The following is a 22,340-nucleotide window of genomic DNA, read 5'->3' on the forward strand; positions in this document are numbered from 1 at the left end:
CCAATAAAGAATGGACCCCTGACTGCATCACAGCGGCTCTATTGTGCGGCTGGCCGTGTCCCTGGGTGGCGATGGTAGGAGCTGGAGCCAGTTGGCATCCCGGGGTGGAGCAGCAGGTCAGTGGAGGTCCCTGGTGGTGCCGGCAAGCAGCTCAGTGGTGCCCCCCAGTGGGCATCTCGTAGCCCGTGGGCAGGGGGTTGACATGGGGGTTGTGTATCAGCGTGTGGTTCCCGTCGCCCCATGGGAAAGGCTGTGGAGTGGTGACAGACAGGGGGTGGGGTCAGGCCTAGTAGGTGCTGCCCCCTGCCTGGAATACTATCCATACCTCCCCCTTCTTCCCTGGCCCATCTCGTCTGCTCCCATAACCCCTGGCTCCACCCACTCCTATGCCAGGCTCCACCCTCCAGAACCATGCCCCCCAGCCTGTCACTGCTGACTCCACCCCTCTGCCCCCTTGTCCCCTGGCTGCGCCCCTTCCTATCCTTGAAGCCCATCTTGTGGCTCCGCCCCCACCTATCCCAAGCTCTGCCTCCCTCCATCTCCACTAGCTCTGCCCACTCCCTGACCAGGCCCCACCCCTCATCCCCTCTTCCTTCCTCTCCTCCAATCCGCCTGCCAATCTCATCACCTTATGGGTCTGCTCCAGCCCTGCCCAAGCCCCACCCCCCAGGCCCTCTGCTCCTTTCAGCTCCCATGTTCCTCTCCTATCTCTAGCTCTGCCCTACAGCTTGTCTCTCCTTGGCTCCACTCTCACCCTGCTCAGGACCTGCCTCCCTCTGGCTCCGCCTCCAGCTCCCTGGCGCCACCCCAAACCTATCCTGGGGGGCTGTGTGTGTGGAGCACCTGTCTTCTGCCCCCACTGCTTCACTCCCCCTCCCTACTCGAGCCCCACCTGTGCCCTGTTCCCAGGTCCCCTGGCTCTGCCCACTGCTGTCCCTGGCTCTGCCCCTGGGTACCTTGGTGCGGATGCGCAGGTGGGCGTAGGGCACAAAGGTGGGGGGCTCTTGGGGGTGGTGCTGCTTCTTCAGCCAGGCGTTGAGCATGCACACAGCCACGCCGGGCAGCGCCACGAGGAAAGATAACATCTGCCATGTCCGGCCTGCAGGTACCGGGGTAGGGGCGGAGCCGTTGTATCTTGGACACCCCCAGGGAAGGTCCCCAACACCTTAGGTCCCACCCAGGACCAGCCCTGGCTTGCCTTGGGATGCTTTGTGGATGGCTAAAGGGAGCTACCATATTTACTTGTGTAAGATATGCACTGCTCCTTGCTGGCACCTCCTCTCCTGCCCCCCACAGTGCTCCCTGGAGGGTCCCCAGGCTGCCCCCTCATATCCCCCTGGGGCCATTCCCAGCCTGCCCTGGGGTGCTCTGTGCAGGGGGAAAGGGAGCTACCACATTTACTCATGTACAATATGTGCTTTTCTCTGCTGGCACCTGTCTTCTGTCCCCCCCACTGTCCTCTGGAGAGTCCCCAAGTTGCCCCCTGCCCTCTTGTACTCCCATGGTACCACCCCAAGCCTGTCTTGGGGTGATATGCATGTGGGGAAAAGGAAGCTACTGTATTTACTTGTGTAAAATATGCACCTTTCCCTGCTGGTATCCCCCCTTCCTTGCCCCCTTGTACCTCCCTGGTGCCACCCCAAGCCTATCCTGGAGGGCTATGTTTGTGGAGAAAAGAGCGCTACCATATTTACTCATGTACAATATGCATCTTTACTGGCTGGTACCCCCTCCCAGGGCCTCCTGGAGGGTCCCCAAGCTGCCTCCTGCCCTCTTGTACCCCCTGGTGCCATCCAAAGCTTATTCTGGGGTGTTCTGTGTAGGGGGAAAAGTGAGCTACTGTATTTACTCATGTAAAATATGCATTTTTCCTCTGCCCCACCTCCTGCCCCATCCCAGTGGTCCCTGTAGGGTCCCCAAGCTGCCCCATACCACCCACTTCCAGCTGGCCTGGAAATGGCAGTATCTAGGCCTTTGCCTTGGTTCGATACCAAGGCCCAGGATCGGGACCTCCAGAAGGGAAATCTCCCACCCCCCCACACACAGTCCTTGAGAGCTACGATGCAACCAGCTCTGGGATGGACCCAGCTGAGTATAATGGGGCAGAAAGTGAGGCTGTGGCCTGTGGATCAGGCCCAGATTTTCCCTGCCCTGCAGTACCTCCACCACCTCCTCCATGGGCAGCAGCAGTGGCGAAGCCCCGTCCTGGAGCCAGGATCGGGGCCACTCTCCCCCACGGCGCCATCACTCCCGGCTGTCCTCTGCTGGGTCACTGGGCCCGGCCCCCCCCACATGACCCCCCCTCAGCCAATCAGGAGAGTGAAAGGTGGGGGAAACACCCGCCCCCATCACAGGCCCCCTAGCCAAAGTCCCAGATGGACTATATTTAGCTGAGGGGGCAGGGCAGGGGGAATAGCATGAGGGGCCCGGGGGAAGGGAGGGCTCCATTACACTCAGCTGTCAAAGTTCATCCCAGACTCAGCTGTAGATCTTGACGCCACTCCAAAGCTGGCCATAGCCTCATTACACCTGGCCCCAGTGCCCACCCCAGACTCTGCTGCAGTTTGTTACACCCGGCCCCCAGTGCCCACCCCAGACTCACCTGCAGCCGTGTTACACTTGGCTCCTGATGCCCACCCCAGAGCCAGCCACAGCTGTTATACCTTGCCTCTGATGCCCACCCCAGACTCAGCTGCAGCTTGTTACATCTAGACCCGATGCCACCTCAGAGCTGGCTGCAGCCCTGTTACACTCAGCCCCTGGTCCCACCCCAGACCAAGCAGCAGTCCCATTAGACTTTAGCCCCAATGCCCACCCCAGAGACAACTGCACTCTCTGTGGAGGATGGGAGAATCTCCTGTTGCAAGGGTGCAATACTGGGTACATGACACACAGTAAAACACCTGGATTGGCTTCTTAACCCTGAGATCCCACGCAGGCCAGGAGGGGTGTGATTTGCTCTCCCACAGAGCCCAGGCATTTGGGCTCTCAGCACCTTCTAGGCCCCACTCCAGAGAAGCCAGGCATCCGGGAAGGCTACTGTGGGAGGCCAGAGGGGGTGGGCCCAGGGGTGGGGGCGGGGCCTCCGCTGTCCTGCGTCGTGTCCATCATCTGCTTATAGTGGCGGCGGAAGAACCCAAACTGTTGGGGGTGGGGCGCGAAACAGAGGGAGCTACTGTTATTTCTTCATATATAAAGCCCACCCACTAGCTAAGCCCCACCCCCTGCCCCCAGCAGGCCATGCCCCCTAGGGCTATGCACAGCCAGGAGACCACCACTGCCCACCAAAGCCCTCCTCCATGCCCTTAGCCCTCGCCTATCTTCCCCTGGAGCCACATTCACAGGGAGGCCCCACCTTGATGGGCTCCGCCCTCACCCAGAGCACTTCCTCTCTGCTACCCATCCCCTAGTGAGACCGTGCCCCCTGCCTAAAAGCCCTGCTCTGTAAAGCCCTGCCCCTTTCCCACTTGACTCTGCCCCCAAAGATAGCCCCACCCCTTTCCCCAACAAGCCACGCCCCTGGGAGTCCCCTTGGCATAGTCACATCTCCCTCCTCAAGAGGAGATATTCCTCAAATAGCCCCAAGAGGTGCCACCTCTCCCTCGTCCTAGCTCTGCCCCATGTCCTCACCTTGTAGAGGGCGGCAGTTATGACAGCCAATAGGATGAGGCCCCCGATGGAACTGCCCAAGATGACAGGCAGATAGTTGTAGGTGCCGATGCGCTCCAACACTGTCTGCACCTAGGGGACCCAGGCATCCGGGGGGGGGATGGGGGGAGTCAGGGACTCAGCTCCCCACCAGAGAGCTCAGGTGTCTGGGCTCCCAGAATCCCCCGCTCCCACCTCCCCCCACCTCAGGCGTCTGGGCCCCCTACCTGGAACCGTGCTGCCCCCTGCTGGTGGAAGCGCCTTGGGTCTGCACCCACCTCGGCTGTGCTCGTCAGTGTCACCTTGTCCAGTCCCGTCTGCCAGATGCATGCACAAGCCTAAGCCCTGCCCCATGCTGCTTCTGGGGTGGGGCCTGCATCTCTCATCTACATGGGATCCCTGGGAGCCAGGGTCCTTCCCACCACCCGATGGGATGAGTCAGAGGTACTTGTGGGGTGACAGGCTGCGGCCTGTCAATGTGTCAGGGGTCGTGGGCCATTGTGTGGCATGGGCTGGAGGTCAGAGGCTGTCACTGAGTGGGATGTGAGGGACAGGGGCCTGCATGGTGATTGGCTGGGTTGTGTCAGGGGTCATTGGCTGGGATAGGCCAGGAATCCTTCATTGTGATTGGCTGGGATGGGCTGGTGATTGAGAGTGGCTGTGTCCTGGTTAAGAGTCGTAAGTGGATGAAGTGGGGCAGAGTCTGTGATTGGATGGGACAGGGCAGGCGATTGACTGCGATGTCTTGGGCTGGGATTGGCTGGGAGGTGTCCGTGGTAATTGGTCATGATTGGGTGGGATTGTGTCAAGGGCCGTGACTAGGGTCAGGGGTCATGATTGGCTGGGACAGGTGTAGCTTGGGGGACATGTTCTGGATACTGATTTGATAGGGCTTGTTGGGGGCTAGGTGTGATGTATCTGGAGTCCTGCGTTGTGATTGGTTGGGATGGACCAGGAGGTCACCATTGGATGGGCTACACTGAGGACTATGGGTCGTGATTGGATGGCACATGCCAGGGGTCACTGGTCATTACTGGGTGAGCTTGTGTCAGGGCTCCTGTGCTGTGATTGGCTTGGATCTATCAGAGGTCTATCTATCGTGATAGGCTGGGATGCATCAAGGGTGGTGATTGACTGGGATGCTCCAGGAATCCTGGCTCACAATTGGCAGGGATGCATCAGGGCTTCTGTGCTGTGATTGGCTGGGATCTATCAGGAGCCTTGAGCCTTGATTAGCCGAGAGATCTCAGGGCTCATGTGAATCCGGGGCTAGTAAAACAAGGACTGGATCTGTGCTCACCTCTGAGGTGGAGCACCAGGGAACCCAAGAATCTGGGCCCCCGGGGAGGGGCAGAGGTGGGGCCAAGGATGGGGGTGGGGGTGACATACCTGGGACAACCAACCAAAGGCCACGCTGCCAGTCAGGACAAACTCCAGAGGCTGCTCCATGTGCAGGGCTGGGACCTCACACCGCACCCGCCGGCAGGTGGCCACAGCACAGCTCTGGGGCATCATGGGACAGTGTGAGTGTGGGGAGCCCAGACATCTGGGTTCTCTGGCAGGGGACCCTTCCCCTGCCAGAGAACCCAGATGTCTGGGTTTGGGGGTGGGAGCAGGGAGGGCTGGGAGCCTGGATGACTGGGTTCTCAAGAACGGGGTCTGCAGTGGGCAACACTCACCAGCAGAGGGCTCTTCTTCATCTCCTCTCTCACATCCTTGGTCCCAGGCATCTCAGACAGGTCAGAGCAGTTGATTGGCTGGGAGTAGGAGAGGGGAAGGTGTGGCACAGGTTTGGTCCTCCAGCTCCCCTGGTGCCTCATTCCCTTGGGCCATTCCACTTCAGCTCCACCCCAGAGCTGGCCACATCCTGGCTGCACCCAGTGGCTGTGGAGGAGGCTGGGGTCTGTCTGTGCCAGAGGCCTTGATCTGGGCTGGATCCTGGCCAGGGCAGAGGGGGAAGGAGTGGGCGGTACCTGGGAGGGGACGACCTCAGCGACCCACAGGGGGGCCCCATTCATGGACATGGGGTACTCGAAGGTCACCCACACAGGGGGGCTGCGCTGGCGGAGGTTCTGGACCTGGTGGGGGAAAAAAGGGAGGATATGGGAGGGGGAAATCAGGTGTCTGGGTGCCTTGTCCCCCCTGCTATCACCCCCAGCCCCCACCCCCTTCCTAGGGAACCCAGGCTCCCAGACCCCCAGTTCTCTCCCCCAGCTCTGCCTCCCCTTGCAGAGAACCCAGGCAACCAGGATCCCACCCCCCAGCTCCCACTCACCTCCCAGATGACCCAGGTGTCCCAGCTCCCAGCCCTGCAGGTCCCACCGCCAGCCCCCTTGTTCCAGAGAACCCAGGTGTCTGGGCTTGCACACCCCAGGTCTCACCACCACACCCCATCATCTCAGAGAACCCAGGTATCCAGGTTCCCAGCATGCTCTCACCTCCCAACCTCCCTCCCAGAGAACCCAGGCATCCAGGACTCACCTGGTACCTGTGAGTCACCACCCTGCTGGCCCCCTCCTCATTGCTGGAGATATTCACATACTTGGTTGAAGTCTCACTACTGTGGGTAAGGAAAACATGAATGGAGGGAAAGAGATGGGGGAGAGGCTGGAGGTGCCCAGCAGGGGATAACATGGGTAGGAACCAACCAGGGGGCAATACTGTGTGTGTGGGGGGAAGGTGCATGTTATACACAAGAAATTATGGTAGGTCCCTTTTGCCTTACAGGGGTACTAGTGGGCAGAGATTGGGTCCAGCAGGGGGTGCCATTGGGAGGAGGTTCATATTATGTATGAAAAATTATGGTAGTTTCCTTTTGCCTTGCATGGGGTACTAGGGGGAGAGGATTGGGCCCAGTGAGGAAGGGTCCCAGGATGGAACACCCTGTGGGGATGGGGAAAGGTATATGTTATATGCAAAAAAAAAAAAGGTAATTTCCCCTATTGCACTGTAGGAGGCACTAGTGGGCAGGGAAAGCACCCAGCAAGGGCCTCTGTGTGGGGAAGTGTAAGTTATACATAAGAAAATATGTTAATTCCCACTTGTCTTGCAGGGGGCATTAGGGGGAGGGTGCCATGGGGCAGGGGCCCAGCAGGAAGCATCATGGGGGGGGGAAAGGTTTGTGCTATACATGAGGAAATAAGATTGTTCCCACTGGCCTTGCAGAGGGCATTAGGGTAAACTCACCAGGGGGTGTCATGTGGGGGAAAAGGTGTGTGTTATTTTTATGAGTAAATATAGTAGCTCCCTCTGGCCTTGCAGAGGGCATCAGGGGGCAGGCCCAGTGAGTGTAAATGGTGTGTGTTATACATGAGAAAATATGGCAGCGCTCCCTGGCCTTCTGGGGGGCACTAGGTGGCAGTGGGTGGGCCCAGCAGGGGCACTGTGAGGCTTGAAAGGTGCATATTATATATGAGCAAATACAGTAGGTCTCTGGCCCCACAGGAGGCACTAGGGGGAAAGGGGTGGGTACGGCAGGTGTGAAGGGTGCATATTATATGTGAAGAAATACGGTAACTTCCTCTGGTCCTGCAGGAGGCACTAGGGAGCAGGGAGTGGACCCAGCAGGAGTAACAGGTGTGTGTAATACACAAGGAAATATGATAGGTCCCTCTGTCCCTGCAGGGGGCACTAGAGGGGAGCAGTTGAGTTCAGAGTGGGGTGGGACCTAGAGCCCTCCACGAGGTGGGGCCCTGGGGCCAGGGGGTGGGGCTCTCCTCCTCCCTCTCCCCCCCATCCCTTGGCCCCACCTACCCAGTGACAATGATGTGGATGGCATACTTGACGGGCAGCTCCGCGCTCTGGCTCTTGCCCTCGCTCCCAGCGCCGCGGTTGTTGCTGGGGGCCGAAGGGGTGAGGTTAGGGTTGGTGCCTGCCATGCTAGGCCCCACCTTCTGGACAGAGATCCCTCCCACTGCCCCCCAGGGCTGGGACCCACCTGTGGGTGGTGGCCAAGAGCCGCAGGCGGTTGCCAAGTTCAGCTGTGGCGGGCACATCCAAGGTGGTGGCAAAGACGACCTAGGAGGGAGCAGCAGGATGAGCCACACAGGGGGTGGAGTTTGGGGGGAGCGGGGCAGAGCTAGGCCTGGGGAGGGAGAGGCAGGGCCTACCTGGGCGTTGGCACGGAAGATGGGTGGGCCCATGAGGCAGGTGCTGTTCCGTTGCGGTTGCTCCCGGCCTCCTGGCGGGGAGCTGCAGTGCACAGCCACACCCCCCCTGCTGGCCTGGGGGTGGGGCTTGGTGTGAGGGGGCAGGGCCAGGGGAAGCCTGCCATTCCCCCTTCCAACTCTCCTGTTGGCTGGGGAGGGGGAAAGGGAGGGACTCAAGGCAACTCTGCCCCCCCTTCTGCCTTCCCAGGGTTGTGGCTTCGGGTGAGGGGGTGGGGCCAGAGATAGCCCTGTTCCCCACTCCCTGCTCCAGCTCTCCCTCTAGCCTGCAGCCAAAGGGATGACTGTATTTCCCTGCATGCAGCATGCACCTTTTCCCCACTGTTGGCCCAGTCCCTCCCCCTGCCCAATGGGTACTACCATATTTGTAAGCATAGAAGACACACATGCATACTGCCCCCTGCTGGGCCCCTGCCGCTCTCCACAGGGCAGAAAGGAATTACCGTACTATCCTATATATAACACTCACTGTCCCCCCACCACATGTCCCATGCCCTGTGCCCCAGCCCAGCCCCCTGGCACTCTCTGCTGCCCCCCAGTGGTACCTGAAGCACCTGGACCTTGCGGTAGGACAGCACCGCTGGGTGGAGGAGTTGCAAGTTGGCACCATAAGAGTCCTCCCCCTGGTTGTGGACCCAGATCGTGATCTGGAGGTCTTGGGTGTCACCCACCACCAGGGTGCTCAGGCTGTGGGGGGGAAAGGGCGGGGTTGTGAGCTTCCCCCACCAGCAGTGCCCTGCAGGGGTTGTGAACTTACCTTGGGGGGGGGTTGTGCGCATCCCTCGGCCATACCCTAGGGGGATTGTGAGCTTTCTCCATGCCCCTGGGGGAGGTGATCTTCCCCCAGCAGTGCCCTAGGGGGGATTGTGAGCTTCCCTCAGCAGTACCGTGGGGGTGCTCTCAGCTTCCTCCAACAGTGCCCTAAGGAGGTTTGTGAGCTTCCCACAGCAGTGCCCCCCTGCAGGCCAGGACCCCAGCTACCATGGGCTGGGGCCAATCCAAGGTTGAGGGGCTTCTGGGAATGGGAATGGACTCACCCTGAGAAATTGAAGGCGATTTGCAGGTCGTCCATGCAGAAGTTGTCACTGCCACAGTTCTTGTCGAATGGAAGCTGGAGGGACCAATCAGAGAGAGGGATGGAGCATGGGGTGGGGATGGAGCCAAGAGGGTTGGGAAGGATCTGTCAGCTACTACCTGTAGCAACCTGGCCTCCAGTTGCCTGCCCCCCCAACACCCACACATGCTACCATAGCTACACCCCACAACCGCCCTGTCACTGTTGCTGCCTGTAGCCACCCCATCCCCACTTCCCAATGTCAGTCACAACTGGTGCCCCAGAAACACAGCAACAACCTGAGTGCTAAGACCCAGGCCTATGTTATTGGCGTCACCATGTGTAGCAACACTATCTCCCTGCCAAACACTGGGATGAGACAGCCAGACAAACAGCCACTGCCTGAAGGCTACCCCAGGCAGCCATGTGATCAACCTTGCCACCTGTAGCAGCACCCTCCATGTCAACTGCCAGCATCCAACACCCATCTGCTCAACAACAGCCAGATTGGCATAGCTTGAGTTAACACTGCTGCCATCACTGGCTCCACGTTCCGATGTCAACCACAGGGGTCAGATGTCGAGACACACAGCCACGGCTGGTGCCAATGCTGTCTGCATCACCTTCTGTAGCAACACTGGCCCCCAACTACAATGTAACGCCCATACCTGAAACAGTAGCTTTATCACTACAATCAGCGCCAATACTATAGCCATCACCACCTGTATAAATGCCATCCAATGGAGACCTGAACACACAGCAATAGTCCAACGGCTGTGCTGTCACCATCATCATCTGGAGCAACACTGGTCCTCACCCTCCCATGTCAACACCGTGACCAGCCTGCCCAGACAGGCAGCAACAACCTGACCTGTACAATGCCATCAGCATTGCTGCCTGTAGCAGCACTGTGCTCCATCTTCCAATGGCAGCTGCTACAACTGAATACCTGTATGCATAGCAACAGCCTGAGTGCTACACCTGGTGCCACTGCTGTCACTGGTACTGCCTGTAGTGACACTGTGAGAACCATACACGTGAACCACCAGGGCCGGACCCCTAAATGTATAGCAACAGTATGAGCACTAAAACTGGAACCAATGCTGTCACCCTCACTGCCTGTTGCAACACCATGCCCCAGCTTCCAACAGCAGCCACTAAAACCAAACATTTGTGCTCACTGCCAATACCATCCTCATTGCCTCCTGTAGCAACACGGTAACAACCACACAATGTCAGCCACCAGGACTAGCCTCCTTGACAGAGCAACTGTTCATCTGCTACAACCAGCACCAATGTTGTCAGCATCACTCCCTGTGGCAACACCGTGCCTGACGCTCCGGTGTCAGCCACTACAACTAAACACCCGTATGTGCAGCCATCACTGTCACACGCAATAGCAACCCTATATCAACCAGTGTTCCCTCTGAGCTATGAGGTGTGCATGGCTGCACACTTGCATGGCTGTGCACGCCATACAGCTTAGAGGGAACGCCAATGTCAACTTCCAGGACTGGACACCTCAACACACAGCAACAGCCAGACTGCTACCACTGGTGCCAAAGCCCTCAGTATTGCCACCTGCAGCAACACTGTGACAACCACATGTCAGCCACCAGGATGAGTCACCTTGACACACAGGAACAGCCTGTCTGCTACACCCAGTGCCAGTGCCCTCAATATTGCCTCTTGTACAACACTGTGACAACCGCATAACATCAACCCCACTGGACACCTAGACACACAGCAACAGCCTAGCCTGTACCACCAATGTCAATGCCCTCAGTGTCACCGCCTGTAGCAACTTTGTGTCAACCACACAATGTCAGTCACCAGGACTGGATCTCTAGACACACAGCCTGTCTGCTACAACCAGCCCCAGGCCCCTCAACGTCTCTACCTGTAGCAACACAATGACAACTGCATAGTCAGCCACAACAGGGAACCTAGACACACATCCATAGCCTGTCTGGTACAACTGGAGCCAGCGCCCTCAATATCACCACTTATAGCAACACTGTGACAACCACACAACATCAGCTGCAACCAGGAGCCAAGAAACACAGTGACAGCCTGGCTACTACAACTGGCGCCAATGCCACTGGCATCTGTTGTGACACCAACCCCCTTCCCCAACATCTCACCGAGGCTACAACTGTCATCTCCGTGTCCTCGGTCAGGATGGGGGTGAGGCTGTCACCAGGGATGGGGCTCCCAGTCAGGTTGTAGGTCACATGCAGGGTGATGGGCGTTAGGGTGTCTTCAGGGCAGACCTGAGGGTGGGTGCAGGTGTGAGGATACCATGGGCCGAGGCTGAGGGAGGCAAAAGGGGAGGGGAAGGGGCACTCACAGGCAGCCGGATGCGGTACTCCTGGCACTTGGTATGGAGACTGACGGGCAGTGCCAGGGGCTGGGCAGGCAAGGGGGGATTGAAAGTGGCACGGACCCGCATCCGCCCAGGGTCCAGCACCAGCTCGTAGTGGAAGATGCCTGAGATGGAGCCACCTGTAGGGATGGGTGGGGGGTAAGAGCACAACCTCTGGACCCCTGGGCACAGAGTGACCCCCGCTGTCTGTCTGAGGGGTGTGTTGTACTGGGTCAGGGCCTGGTGAGGCACCCCAGAGTTGGCTGCATCAGGGGGAACAGATTCATGGCTGGGGAGGGGGCACTGGTTGGCTTGTGTGTGTCCCAGACACCTGGGTTTTGAATGTGTGGGTGTGGGTGGTAAGGCTGGAGACTGAAGGTGTGGCCTCTCCCCTGGTGAGCGGGACCTGTCCTGGGGGTGGAGCTGACCCTGGAAGCGCTGGCCAAGGTTCAAGAGGAGGCTGAAGCAGATGCGGGCGGTGGCAACCTCGGTGTCCAGCTGCTCCCGGCCCTGGCAGTTGAAGGCAGTCACTGGGATTGTGGTTGGGGTGAAGGTCACAGTCACGGCTGCTTGCAGCACCGGGCGTGACCTACAGGGGCAAAGCCTGGATCAGCTGCACATGTGGGGAACCCAGGCGTCCCTGACAAATACACCCATATGCATCCCTGGGGGACCCAGGCATCCAGACTCACCGCAGCAGCAGCACCTGCCCGCGGGCACCCACAGCGATGTCCTTCAGTCCATCACCCGTCAGGTCCATGCCCCCGCTCAGCGTCAGGCCGAGCGCCCACAATGCCCCAGACACCTGGGTCCCTGAGATCCGCTGGGGGTGGGAACAGCTGTCAGGGGGTGACAGGGAGAGGGGTGCAGGGCCATGGAAGAAGGAGGTGGGGATATGCCTGAAAGGGGTGGGACTACAACTACATGGGAGGGGCCAATGGCTGTAGGAGTGGGATGAGAGATGGGGCAGGGCCTAAATCTCCAGGGCTAGGGCTAGAGGTTAGGGGTAGAGCCAAGAAGAAGTGGATGGGGCTAGAGGAGCAAGGGGTGGCCTAGGAGGGGTGAGGGGGTGGGACTACTGGCTATAGGATTAGGTCTGGAGGGGTGGGTTTGGAACAGGGGGCTGGGTCAGGGTGCCAGGGGGTCTAGGGCATGGGGGCAGGGCTATGGAAGTAGGGGTGGGGCTAGGGAGAAGGTGAGGGCCAAGGGTATAGGGGGAGGGGTCTGAGGCATAAGGTCCAGGCCAGGTTGTGTGGGGTTGGGACCAGGGCAGCAGGAGAGGTGCTACGGAAGTGAGGGGGGAGAGCCAGGGATGCAGAGGGCATTGCCAGGGTAATGGGGTGGGGCTAGGACAGTTGTGGGGGGAGGCTAGGACAGCAGGGGTGGGGTCTACCTGGCTGTAGCGCTCGCGCAGGCGGCGCTGCTGCCCACGGAAGAGGTAGAGGGCCCCACGGGCGTCGTCCTCCAGGGGGGCTCCCACGGCCAGGTCGGCGCGGCCATCGCCATCCACATCCCCCAGCACTGCCAGGCTGGCCCCAAAGTGCCCCAGGGGCTGTCCCCCCTGCCCCTGCAGCACCCCTTCGCACCGCAGTGGTGCCCCCTGCGGGGGGAGCACAATACCATAACTTGCTGCCTACCACACATGCCACCTGCCCGTCAACCCCATGTGGGGCAGGGAAGGAGCTACCGTATCATACTGTATTGTACTGGTACATGTGAACCTGCCCGTGCCCCCTGGGGGCCCCTGCAGGCCAGAATGGGACCTACCATATCATCTGGCATATAATGTGCGCCTCCCCCACCACCCACTCCACAACATCCCTTATGGGGCAGATGGGGAGCTACTGTACTGTATCAGGTATATGCGCACCTGACCCTGACCTCTGGGGACCCCTACAGGCCAGAAAGGGAGTGACCATATCATCTGGTGTATAACGCACACCTCCTTCCAACCACCTGCCTGGTGGAACCCCCAACAGGGCATGGGAAGTGTTACTGTGTTTGATCAGGTATATATGCCCCTTCCCCTGCCCCATGGGGCACAAATGCCCCTAACTTTCAGGGCCAGGCTACCATATTTCCTCACAGATATGCACCCCTCCCCACTCCCAGAGCACCTTGCTGAGCTTCTGCCTCAGCCCCTACCTGCTGCAGGGCACAAAAGGGGGTTACTGTATTTTCTGGCATACAACATGCACCCTTTTCCACCCACCAACCCACACCCTGCCCCATTCCTGGGTCCTACCTGTGCTGGGAGGGGGCAGACAAAGACACGGCCCCCGCTCCCCTCCCCATAGTACATGGGGGCTCCAATGAGGATGAGGTCGGTGTTCCCATCTCCATCCACATCCATGGTGCTGAGGGAACCTCCGAAGTATGAGCCAATCTAAGGGGGCAGAGAAGACCCTGTAACCCCACTTCAGGCCTGGCCCCCACCCTGTGTGGTTACCTCTGCAGCTCCATGTCACCAGCTGGTGTCACAAGGAAGGCACAGGCCCTTCCCTTGGGATAGGAGCCTTGGGGATGAAGGGGACAAAGAAGCCCATTGTGCTGTGTCATAGGTGCTATGTGAGAGAGGTTGACCCCTGCCCATCCCCCCCACCCCCGCCTTACCCATGTGCTTTTGGACACATGTCTGTACAGATCAACACACCTGCCCATACACACTGATACAACACTCGTGTGCCATTGCATGCTACACACATACATATGTGCTCACAGATGCAAGTGCTTATACACATGTGCATGCACACATTCTGCTCTCACACACATCTGAACGTGTGCACACATTTACATGCACTCATACACATGCATTACACACATTAACATATCTGCTCATGCTGGCACACACATGCACATGTGGACATGAGACATAGAACTTGGGTGTCCAGGACATACACACAAAGGACCCAGGCATCTGGGACACACACTCACACAAACACACACACATACACACACACACACACACACCCCCCCTACCTGATCCCCAATCTTCTCGGCCTCAGCCCTCCAGGCCTCATTCTGGGGGTCCCAGTAGAACAGCACCACCTTTCCCACATGCTGGTACCGTGGTGCCCCCACCACATAGCCCCGGCGCTTCTTGGAGGTCACCTGCTGGACCACATAGCCTGGGAGTGGGAGGGAAGGGGCAGAGACATCACCAGCCACCCTCCCCCAGCTCAGAGGACACTGGGAAGGGATCTAAAAGGAAGCTAACCCAGCTCCTAAGTCACAATGGATGGATGGATAATTGTGGGTTACAGGGATGGATGGATGGATGCGGTTTGGGGATGCATGGATGGGTGGACGAGTTTCCCTAAGACAGGAGCCCAGCTCTGGAGAGCTCCACCTGGGTGGTCCTTACCAAGGTAGGCATCTTCCATGTCCCTGCTGGTTGTGGACACATTGATGAAGGCTGGTTCCCCGATGCCCTCATAGAGGAAGAGCCCCCCAGACCAGTCGTAGGCACCGACTGCCCCCAGTATAGGCCCATCCTAGACCAATGGAGACATTAACTCATGCCCTACTCTGCCCCTTTTCCCTGCCCTGCCCCACCCCCTGTTGAGTCCCCTGACCAATGGGAGATGAGGTTACTCACAGGAGAGAGCAGGGCACTGAAACCCTCTTGGGACATCTCCAGCTGGAAGGAGCTGCCACTCTGGGACTGGGTGCCTGGGGAGACAGATGGGGGCCCACATCAGGCCTAGATTGGGGGCCCCTGCTCTGACCTGAACCCTGAGCCATCCAGGGCCCTTCCCTCTACAGAGCCCATTGGGTTGTGGGGCGGGCCAGGGTGTGACAGTGCACCTTTGGATGCCTGCTGCTTTAAGAGCTGGAGGCAGGCAGCCAGCACATGCTTGATTAGGGTGGCCACTTTAGGACCCAGCACACACAGGCTGGGGCAGCAGTCTGCTGCCATCCATTGCAGGAGTAACATCAGCCAGCTGAGCTAGTGCTCAGGAACATCTTGGAAGGATGGGCAGGAGCTATAGGGATGGTTGGATGCTTCTGGTCCTGGGCATGACCTGAAACTGCACCCTGCTGAGGAAGGGTGGCCTGGTGGGACTCCTTGTGGTGAGGGAACCCCCAGGAAATGCAAGACCAGGTACCACCCTGGTGAAAGGCAGGTAGGGGCACCTTACATGAGTGGGTATTTATAAATTGGGGCGAGAGAAGGGCCAAGCACACCTGGAGAGGCACCTGAGCCCTGCAAAGTTGTGAGACCCTGGAGGCCTCAAAGGGGGGGACACTCAGGTGGTGGTGATAAGGGGGCCCACTCAGACTAGGGTGCAATGAGAGGCACCTGAAGGACTGAGCATATATGTTGCAGAGTAGGGCTGCTGAGGGTGGCCTGAAGGTCTGCACCGGGGGTGTACCAAGTAGAGCAGCAATGGCAGTTTGAAGGGCAGTACAGGGGCCAACCCCACCAGTTAGAGCAGGAGCAAGTGGCCTGGTGAAGGGTAGGGGCAGAATCAACTCAGTGTTCAGCCCAAGGTGACACCACGTAGCGTAGAGATGCATGAGTGAACTGAAGATGCTGCGCGCACTGTGCCGGAGAGTTAGTAGGCAAGCTTGATGGCCAGAAGATCACTCAAAGGAGCAGGGCAGGTTGTATGTGGCCCAGTGAGGCGCTGTGTGGAAGAGGCCCCTGTGAGAGATGGGTGGAGTGAGTGTGAGTGTGAGTGTGGAAGAGGCCCAAAAATGGACTGACTTTGCCCGGCCTGAAGCCGGGAAGCAATAATATTTTGGATGCCATCTGCGAGGCATGAGCCACAGTGTAGGGGAGGTACAAGCTGTGGATAGCACCCACTGGCATCGGGGTAGTGAATGGGCAGCCTCCTGCTTAATATATTATACTAACATTAAAGCCATGGCAGGAGAGTCAGGGCAGACTGTCCTAGGCAGGTGGGGTGGGGTATCATGAGATCTAGCCCCAGGAAGGCCTCCTATCACAGGGGTCATGAAGAAGGGGGAAACTAGAGGGTAGGAGGGTGTAGGGAAAGAAGGAATAGGTGGATGGATGGATGGACAGATAGACTGTTGGTTGGACAGACAGATTAATCAGTAGGTGACTAGGTTTGTTCATTGGATGGATGAATGGATCATGGATGGATGGATGGATGGATGGAAGGAGCCATCAGGTGACTGGTAGTACATCTCAAGTCTCTGTAGTCCCATCTCCCTTCCCCACCCCCCAACCTCATTTTCCAAGGTCCTCCCTGCTCCCCGCCCTGTCTCCCCCACCTCCCCAAGTACCTTCAATGGCAAAGATCTTCTCTTGCAGCTGGCTCTGGAGGCCTTGCAGGGCATCAAAATTGTTGACTTGGAAGACGTGCTCTGTATCTGGGTCTGAGGCAATGTCGTTCAACTCCTCCTGGGCCCCTGGTCTTGAGAAGGCATTGCCGACCTGCCCCAGGGTGGGGAAGACAACAGGATGAGCTAGGAAGGAAGGAAGGAATGCAGGCAGGCAGGCAGGCAGGGGTTGAACAGGGGAGGTGAAGGATGCAATATTCATGAGCACATGGCTGCATATGGGGGAGGTAGGATGGGATGGAAAGATGGATGGGTGAACAGATGGGTAGAGGGTGTAGCGACGGATGGAATCGATGGACAGACCAATGGATGGACAGGTTCCTTGGTAAAGGGATGGATGGATGGATGGATTTGTTCATTGGATGGATGGACAAAAGGATTAGAGATGGATGGATAGCTGGATAGACAGTAGCCACAGGAAGTCCCGGCCAGGTGCTCCATCTCACCCCGATGGCATAGCGCACGATCCTGGCTCTCTCTGCCCCAGGGATGACATCCCTGTACTCCAAGTTCTCCGTCTTCTCCCCATCTGTGATCACGATCAGAACCTTGGTGGCACTGGCCCGGGCCCCACTCTGTGGCACAAACACGTCCCGCCTGCAGGATAGGTAGATGGATGGATGGAAGGATGGATGGATGGAAGGATGGATGGATGGATGAACGGATGAGTGGGTGGATGGATAGTTGGGATGCAGATGGACGGATGGATGGATGGATGGATGGGCGGGCCAGGTTAATGGATGCATGGATAGATAGTGGCAGGGGAGGTGGGGAGTCACTCTGGACATAGGTGGGGGCCAAAGTCCTTGGAGGCAGTACCTACACCACTTTGTGGATGGCGCTGGCTGTATTGGTCCCCCCTTGGAGCTGCATGACGTTCCACACCAGGGTCTCCATGTCTGATGTCCTCTTGAAGGAGTTGAAGTCAAAATGGACCCTGAATTTGGTGGAGAACTGGACCAGGGCAAACTGGAGCAAAGGAGGGTGGGGGACAAGGCGTGAGACCCACTGTGGTGCCCTCATCCCCACCCTGAGCCCAGCCCTCTCTCCCACAGTCACCCGTAGCATCCAGAAGGTGCCAGTCACCTGGGTGTCAGTGCTCTCAAAACGGGTGATGACCTCAATGATGAACCTCTTCATCCTGTTGAAGTCAATGCTCTTGACACTGCCCGAGCCATCGATGAGGAAGACGATGTCCGTCTGGCGTTTGGGGCATTCTGGGAAGGGGTGAAGGATGGTGGGGACAAGGCCCAGTTACCCTTTGGGGGCCTGTTGCTACCCCATGATAGGCATGGAGTGGACATGGAGCATGGCCTTAACCTGAGAGACTAATGGGACCCTGGGGGGAGTGATGTCAGATTACCTCCATCCATCCATCCCCCTGCTTGAGGCCACTCTATCCCACTCCCCTAGTGACCAGCTCTTAACTCATGTGTCCACCCTTTATTTCCCAGGGAATGTCCCTGCCATGGCCCCACCCTGCCTCAGAGGCCCCTCCCCATCCCTGCCTTGGCCCCGCCCCCTCACCGGGCAGGGTCTCTGGGAAGCGCTGGGTCAGGCGCAGGTTCTGGTCCAGCAGGAAGCAGTAGCCACGCACATACATGTTCTCACCACATGCCTGCTGCACCGTGGGGCCACACACCTGGGGCATGAGATGGGGGAGGGGTGGCACTGGTGGCCATCTTGTCATGGTGGCCTTCCCCAGTTACCTTGATGATGGTGTGAGGCAACCTCTCCCCTGATGCCTCCATTGCCATGGAGAAGACCCATCACCCTCCCTATAATTTCAGGATGTGGAGGTTGCCATGACGACACCCATTCCCTACACCTCCATCCTGGGCATGGGGACAGAACTGTTACCATGGGAACAACCCCCCCCCACCCCTCCATCCCTCACTTATAGCATGTTGCCCTGGTGACATCACCCAGTCACCTGACAACCACACACTTGTCCTGTCACCCCCTCCAGTGACCATGGCAACAGTGCTCCTATCACCCCTCCATAGCCTGTTCCAACAGTGACATCAGTTGATTACTCTGGCAACTACCCCCCACAGTCACCCCCATAGCCAGATCCCACAGTGACATCACCACGACCCCGTCACCCCAAAGTATGTTGCGTTGGTGACATCACCCAGTTCCCTCTTATATGACATCACCACTGAGTCACACCCACCCACCCTGGCAACAGCCATGTTGCCACAGCTTCCCCACTCAGGGAGAATCTCTCATTATTGCCAGGGGAAGTGTGACCTCATCACCGCCCTCATCGGTCACTGGGCAGCTACAGTCATCTACCCATCAAGAGACCTGGCAGCCCTCCCTCCCCTTTGGCACCCTTCACTGCACACACGCCGTTCCTGTGGCAATGCTTGTGGTTTTCCTATTTAGGGTGACACAGCAGAATGGTCACCCACTGTGTCAGAGCTGGGTGGGGGCTGGGATCCCAGATGGCTGGGGTCTCTGGGAGGGGAGTGGGGGCTCACAGGGGTGCCTGGTACCCACCAGGACCTGGGAGTCAGTGGCTGCCAGAGACAGCCCGAGAGACATGTCCACAGCATCAGGGGGTCCTGGAAGAGGACAGAGACCATGGGTGAGACAATCCCCCTCCCCACACTCCCCAGCCCCCACTGAGTGGGGAGAGGACCAAGGCATCCAGGCTCCCGGCCCCCCCAGCTCCCACCCCCCTACACCCCAGAGAACCCAGGTGCCCGGGCCCTACGCGGGATGCGGATCTGCTGGCACGCCTTGGCCTGTGGGTCACACTTGTAGACTCGGCCGGTGTCATTTATGCCCCCTCGGTGGAGCGGGGCCCCCACAAACAGCCTGGAGGGGGAGAGCAGAGGGGTCAGGGGGGTGAACCCCCAAGCCCACAGCCCCTGTTCCCTCCCTCAAAGAACCCAGGTGTCCGGGCTCCCAGCCCCCCGCTCTCAGCCCCAGCCCCCACTCCCCGCCCAGGGAATGCAGGCGCCTGGGCTATCAACCCCACCCTTACCCCCTAGGCTGTGCACTCATTGCCAGGCTCTGCCCGAACCCAGCAGCTGCCTCCTGGAAGGTGATGGGACTATCTACATCCACATTGAACCCGTGGCAGGACGCCAGCGCTGCAGGGGTCAAACAGAGAACTTAGAGCCAGAGAGCCCAGGTGTCCTGGGGTCCCAGCCCCCTCTGCTCTCCTGTTTCCCCCCCAGAGAGCCCTTAGAGCTAGTAGAGCTAGTCGTCTACCAGTCCCCCTACTCTTACCCCCCAGCCCCAACTCCCTTTGCAAAGAACCCAGATGTCCGTCTCTCAGCCCAGCTGCACCCACTCCCCAGCCCCCATTCCCCTCCCAGAGAACCCAGGTGTCCGAGGTCCCAACCCTGCCATCTCTCCCATTCCCCTCCCAATGAGCCCTTAGAACTAGTAGAGCTAGTAGACCCCAGTCTCATCCCCCTAGCCCCCCCCGCCCCTCCCAGAGAACCCAGGCATCCAGGGTCCCAGGCCCCCCCCGCTCTCCTCCACCAGCCCCACTCCCTTCCCAGACACCCCTTAGAGTTAGTAGATCTCATCCTCTACCAGCCCCGCTACCCTCAGCCCGCAGCCCAGCTCCTGTCCCAAAGGACCCAGGCATGCTAGATCCCAGCCTCTTGCTCTCCCCCACCAGTCCCACTCCCCTCCCAGAGAGCCCTTAGAGCTAGTGGAGCTTGTCCTCTACCAGTGCCCCTGCTTTCACTCCCCAGCCCAGCTCCACTCCCAGAGAACCCAGCATTGGTCCCACCTGCACCCAGGTAGAGAAGCAGAGCCAGTGGGTCCATGACTGAGGTTGCGGGTCCTTGGCACTTGAATGTGCCCAAGTCTCTGTCTGCAGAAGGGGAAGTAAGAGCGGCTGGGAGGAGCTGAAGGATGGGGGTGTGGAGGGTGTGAGGAGAAGAAAAGTGCTGGGCAGGAGAGAGAGACAGGAACCTGGCAGGGATCTACTCAAGGAACAAGAGACCCAAGTGTCCAGGAGTGCATATGCACACACACGTACACATGCACACATGTATACATTCACACACACATACATGCAAAGAACCCAAGTGTCTGGGCTACACACACACACACACACACACACACAAAATCCTGGTGTCCAGGACATATACACACACACAAGGAGCCTAGGCATCCAGGGTATTCACACATACATAGAGACACACACAAAATCCTGGTGTCCACAATGCACACACAGACCCCAGGTGTCTGGAACACACACACAAACACATGCGTGATAGGCACACACTCAGCCTGGGCACCGGGCCAAGGGAAGGATGGGCAGCTTCTTCCCCTGCCAGCTTCCCCTCCGGCTTGGGGCTTCCTCTTTCCTAAGCTCTGGGTGGGGGGAGGCTGTGTGTGTGTATGCAGAGACACACAGAGACAGATCCCATGTGCCTGGGGCCTACACACACACGCGCGCGCACACACACACACACGCGCACACACACACACACACACACACCTATATAGACAACCCCCCCCAACCTCTATCACTGCCACGAGGACTCCTTATTTGTGACTCAGCTACTTCCCTAATTCCCAGCCCTGCCCACAGCCCTGGGAGTGGGGGGCAGTGGGGGCAGGGCACGTAGCCGGGCCTGTTCTACCCACCCACCCACCCCAGACTCAGCTGCATCATAACACCCAGCCCCCAGTGCCCACTCCCAAGCTGGTCACAGCTCCATTACCCCCGGCCCCTGGCACTCACCCCAGACTTGACCACAGCTCTGTGACACCAAGCCCCCAGCACTGAGATGCAGCTGGCTCTGGGGTGCGGCTGCGGCAGCTGGGTATAGCAGTGCCCTGTCCGGCCCCAGGCCAACTTCCTTTCCCAGCCCAGGCCCCTGGCAGCAGGTGGGGCCAGGCTCCCCACCTGGAGATGGATGCTGCAGCCTTGGGGCTTCCCGGGGGTCAGGAATAAGTCAGAGCCAGGAACATGGGGTCACGGCTGGGGTCAGGGCGTCAGGGCATGGGACTAGACACATACACCCCAAGTATTCCCCACACAAACGCCTATACCCAGAACCCAGGCATCCAGCCCCCAGCCCCCGTTCTCAGGCCCCTTCAGGATTTCCATCATCATCAGAGTCCACATCCACCCCCACAGCCCTACCTTACCTACTGGCATCCAATACCTCCCAGGTTCCACCACCCACGGCTCTGCCGATGCCTCTCATCTGGCTGCTGATTGGGTAAGCACCCTGCATCTTCATTGGGGGAGTTTATTCCCTTCCCACCTGGTAGATAACCCCATGTGATATTTGGATCCTCCTTCCACCTGGCTGAAACGTGCAACTTCCCCCTAAAACAAGCAGCTCAAAATTGGTGTGTGCATTATATGTGAGGAAATATGGCAAGAGCCATTTCTGACACTTATCAGAGGGATGTGAAAGTAAAAGCCATATTTCCTTTCTCTCTCTCTCTCTCTCTCTCTCTCTTTCACACACACACACACACACACACACACACACACACAAGAAAACCACACAGCTTTCCCCCGCAAACCAGCTGCTGAAAATTGGTATGTGTATTATACACCAGGATATATGGTAAGAGCTACTTCTGCCACTTACTTGGGGAGTGGGGTAATGAAAGTGAAATCCATATTTTCTTTCTCTGTCACACACACACGCACATGCAAAACCACAAGACCTGCTTCTGCCATTTATTTGGGGGTGTTGTGAAAGTAGGATCCATATTTTCTCTCTCTGACACACACACACACACACACACACACACACACACACACACACACACACACACACACAAAGCCACACAACTT

At 58.4% G+C, this 22,340-nt stretch overlaps 2 protein-coding genes across 2 annotated transcripts; both read right to left on the bottom strand.

Moving 5' to 3' along the window:
* Positions 1-23: 23 nt before the first annotated feature.
* COX6A2 (cytochrome c oxidase subunit 6A2) lies at positions 24-2,315 on the bottom strand. Its single transcript, XM_090054837.1, has 3 exons — positions 2,161-2,315; positions 957-1,099; positions 24-250 (listed from the first exon to the last, which is right to left on the bottom strand). The coding sequence occupies exons 1-3, from the start codon at positions 2,243-2,245 to the stop codon at positions 152-154; spliced, it is 327 nt and encodes a 108-aa protein (XP_089910963.1). The 5' UTR covers positions 2,246-2,315; the 3' UTR covers positions 24-151.
* Positions 2,316-2,840: 525 nt separating this feature from the next.
* On the bottom strand, positions 2,841-21,048 carry LOC149861952 (integrin alpha-X-like). The gene is made up of 30 exons (XM_090054595.1): positions 20,304-21,048; positions 19,542-19,650; positions 19,269-19,372; positions 19,052-19,116; positions 18,074-18,188; positions 17,633-17,763; positions 17,370-17,515; positions 16,993-17,143; positions 16,490-16,640; positions 14,832-14,905; positions 14,598-14,727; positions 14,213-14,361; positions 13,479-13,619; positions 12,627-12,833; positions 11,926-12,056; positions 11,662-11,822; positions 11,219-11,373; positions 11,013-11,141; positions 8,852-8,925; positions 8,360-8,501; positions 7,758-7,871; positions 7,586-7,665; positions 7,402-7,485; positions 6,130-6,208; positions 5,622-5,726; positions 5,328-5,405; positions 5,038-5,151; positions 3,876-3,965; positions 3,631-3,741; positions 2,841-3,141 (listed from the first exon to the last, which is right to left on the bottom strand). Exons 1-30 carry the CDS (start codon positions 20,338-20,340, stop codon positions 3,037-3,039), a joined length of 3,462 nt encoding a protein of 1,153 aa, XP_089910721.1. The 5' UTR covers positions 20,341-21,048; the 3' UTR covers positions 2,841-3,036.
* Between the last annotated feature and the right edge of the window lie 1,292 nt (positions 21,049-22,340).

The sequence above is a fragment of the Crocodylus siamensis genome, chromosome 6 (assembly GCF_052110815.1).
Source record: "Crocodylus siamensis isolate JL-2025a chromosome 6, ASM5211081v1, whole genome shotgun sequence".
Lineage (NCBI taxonomy): Eukaryota > Metazoa > Chordata > Crocodylia > Crocodylidae > Crocodylus > Crocodylus siamensis.

Bases quoted from the DNA above. Each gene is read 5' to 3' on its own strand.
- COX6A2 (XM_090054837.1), bottom strand. From the start codon at position 2,245: ATGGCGCCGTGGGGGAGAGTGGCCCCGATCCTGGCTCCAGGACGGGGC. The intron at 1,100-2,160 runs GTACTGCAGGGC...CGGTACCTGCAG, and splicing joins CCATGGAGGAGGTGGTGGAG to GCCGGACATGGCAGATGTTA. The intron at 251-956 runs GTACCCAGGGGC...ACCACTCCACAG, and splicing joins ACCTGCGCATCCGCACCAAG to CCTTTCCCATGGGGCGACGG.
- LOC149861952 (XM_090054595.1), bottom strand. From the start codon at position 20,340: ATGGACCCACTGGCTCTGCTTCTCTACCTGGGTGCAG. The intron at 14,906-16,489 runs GTACTTGGGGAG...CTGTCTCCCCAG, and splicing joins GAAGATCTTTGCCATTGAAG to GCACCCAGTCCCAGAGTGGC. The intron at 6,209-7,401 runs GTAGGTGGGGCC...CCTTACCCACAG, and splicing joins ATCCACATCATTGTCACTGG to TAGTGAGACTTCAACCAAGT.